General features: G+C 60.4%; 1 protein-coding gene across 1 annotated transcript; it reads left to right on the top strand.

Moving 5' to 3' along the window:
* The first annotated feature begins 620 nt into the window (after window positions 1-620).
* On the top strand, window positions 621-1,609 carry RNF41 (ring finger protein 41). Its single transcript, XM_084862445.1, has one exon. It carries the CDS (start codon window positions 655-657, stop codon window positions 1,594-1,596), a length of 942 nt encoding a protein of 313 aa, XP_084718571.1. The 5' UTR covers window positions 621-654; the 3' UTR covers window positions 1,597-1,609.
* The last annotated feature ends 848 nt before the right edge of the window (window positions 1,610-2,457 follow it).

Here is a 2,457-nt window from a genome sequence, read left to right as displayed (position 1 = left end):
CTAATCTCACAACCTACGAGTGTGCCTAGGGTTGAGGGTTTGATTCCCAGTCAAGGGCACATCCTCAGCCCCGGTTGGGGCCCATGCAGGAGGGAACCAATTGATGTGTATCTCTCATACTGATGTTTCTCTCTCTCTCTCTCTCTCTCTCTCTCTCTCTCTCTCTCTCTCTCTCTCTCTCTCTCTCTCTCCCTTCCACTCTCTCTCTCTCTAAAAAAAAAAAAAAAAAATCAATTGAAAAAAAATATCCTCGCGTGAGGACTAACACTTAGACACACACAAATCACGTTGAGACGTTTGCATTCTAGGGCAATCCCAAGTGAAATGAGAAGGAGTAATGAAAAAACAAGTAGATATCTACGATGAGCATCAGGGCTAAGGCCTCTGCTCCAGCGGGGCTGGGGTACCGAGGGCCCAGACCGCCTCCAGGGGAGGCCTCCTGATTGTGACATCACACGCATCCCCTTGGCGATGGCGCTGCAGACCGGGAAGGAAGACTTCCCATGGAGAATCGCCAACCAGATCGGTTCCTGGAAGCGTCGCCTGAGTGGCACTGAGTGGAGGCATTCGGGGGGGCTGGAGCCTTGTGACCAGGGAACCTGCCCCCACCCCCACCCCCAACACTGGGAAGGGCCTGCGTGTCAGCGATGAGACATGGGGTACGATGTCACCCGCTTCCAGGGGGACGTGGACGAGGACCTGCTCTGCCCGATCTGCGGCGGCGTCCTGGAGGAGCCGGTGCAGGCCCCGCGCTGCGAGCACGCCTTCTGCGGCGCCTGCATCGCGCAGTGGTTCTCGCAGCAGCAGACGTGCCCGGTGGACCGCAGCGCCGTGATGGTGGCCCACCTGGGCCCGGTGCCGCGGATCATGCAGAACATGCTGTCCAAGCTGCGGATCGCCTGCGACCACGCCGCCTTCGGCTGCAGCGCCGTGGTCCGGCTGGACGGCCTCACGGCTCATCTCAGCGACTGTGAGCACAACCCGCGGCGGCGGCAGGGCCAGCAGGGCGACGGCCTGGAGGGGCCCCGGGAGGAGCTGCCGGCCCGCCACTGCCTCCCGCACCTGCGCGCCCTGGTGCAGCAGCAGCAGGCGCGCCTGGCCGAGCTGGAGAGGGCCTCGGCCGACCACGCGCTCCAGCTGGCCGAGCAGAAGCGAGCCATCCAGCAGCTGAAGGCGCACCTGGCCCCCGACCTGCAGGGGCGGCCGGGGGAGCCCCGCGGGGAGGCCGGCGAGGAGCTCCTGCGGTGGGTGAGCTCCCTGCAGCCGGCCAGGGTGACCCGCTGGGGCGGGATGATCTCCACCCCGGACGCGGGCCTGCAGGCCGCCATCGAGCGCTCCCTGCTGGACAGCGGCTGCCCCGCCCCCGTGGTGGGCGAGCTGATCCAGAACGCCCACGAGCGGAGCTGGCCGCAGGGCCTGGCCACGCTGGAGACCAGGCAGACCAACCGGCGGCGCTACAAGAACTACGTGGCCAAGCGCATCCCCGGCCGGCAGGCCGTGGTGGTGATGGCCTGCGAGAACCGGCACATGGGCGAGGGCATGGTGCGGGAGCCGGGCCTCGTCATGATCTTTTCGCAGGGCGTGGAGGAGATGTAGGTCTCGGCGGGCTGTCAGGTGGGAAAGCCAGAGTCCCTCCTTTGGCCTGATTCCTTCCCTTACGAGGTCTCTTCGGAAAGTCCCCATCTCGATATCTGTTTTCCTGCTCAGGGTCTCTGATTGCAGACATTTAAAAAATATATATATTTTTATTGATTTTGTACAGAGAGGAAGGGAGAGAGATAGAGAACTAGAAACATTGATGAGAGAGAGTCATCGATCAGCTGCCTCTTGCACACCCCCTACCGGGGATATGCCCGCTGGTTGCAGACATTTTCAGGAAGCACAAGCGTAGTCACTGTCTCTGAGGGAGGAATCTTGCACCTTCCCCTCCTCCCAAACCAGGGGCCCCGCGCAGGCAGGCCTGTGGACCCTACACCTTGAGAGGGCAGCTTGGGGGAGCCGACATCCTAAAGGAATAGTAAGGGTGGAATCGAAACCCTAGACACAACGAGCCAATAACTGGCCACCATCCAGGTCCTTGGGGAAGGCCGGGCCTCCGTGCCGAGCAGCGCCTTAGAACCACGAGGTCATAGGTAGATTCCCAATCAGGGCACATGCCTGACGCGGGGGCTAGATCCTCAGAAGAGGGCGTGCAGGAGGCAGCTGATCCATCAATGATTTTCTCTCATCATTGATGTTTGGATGTTTCCATCTCTCTCTCTCGCTCTCCCTTCCTCTCTGAAATCAATAAAAACCCAGGCATATGCCTTTACCGGGAATTGAACCGTGACCTCCTGGTTCATAGATTGATGCTCAGCCACTGAGCCATGCCAGCTGGGCAATAAAAAATACATTTAAAAAAGAAAAAGGACTCCACTGGGAGTGCAGTGGAGGGGTACCCCTTGAAGGGTGCAGGGA

The sequence above is a fragment of the Pipistrellus hanaki genome, assembly GCF_964339955.1.
Source record: "Pipistrellus hanaki genome assembly, chromosome: 16".
Lineage (NCBI taxonomy): Eukaryota > Metazoa > Chordata > Mammalia > Chiroptera > Vespertilionidae > Pipistrellus > Pipistrellus hanaki.
The sequence above is the reverse complement of the archived record's forward strand: the minus strand, read 5'-3'. Positions and strand labels throughout refer to the sequence as shown.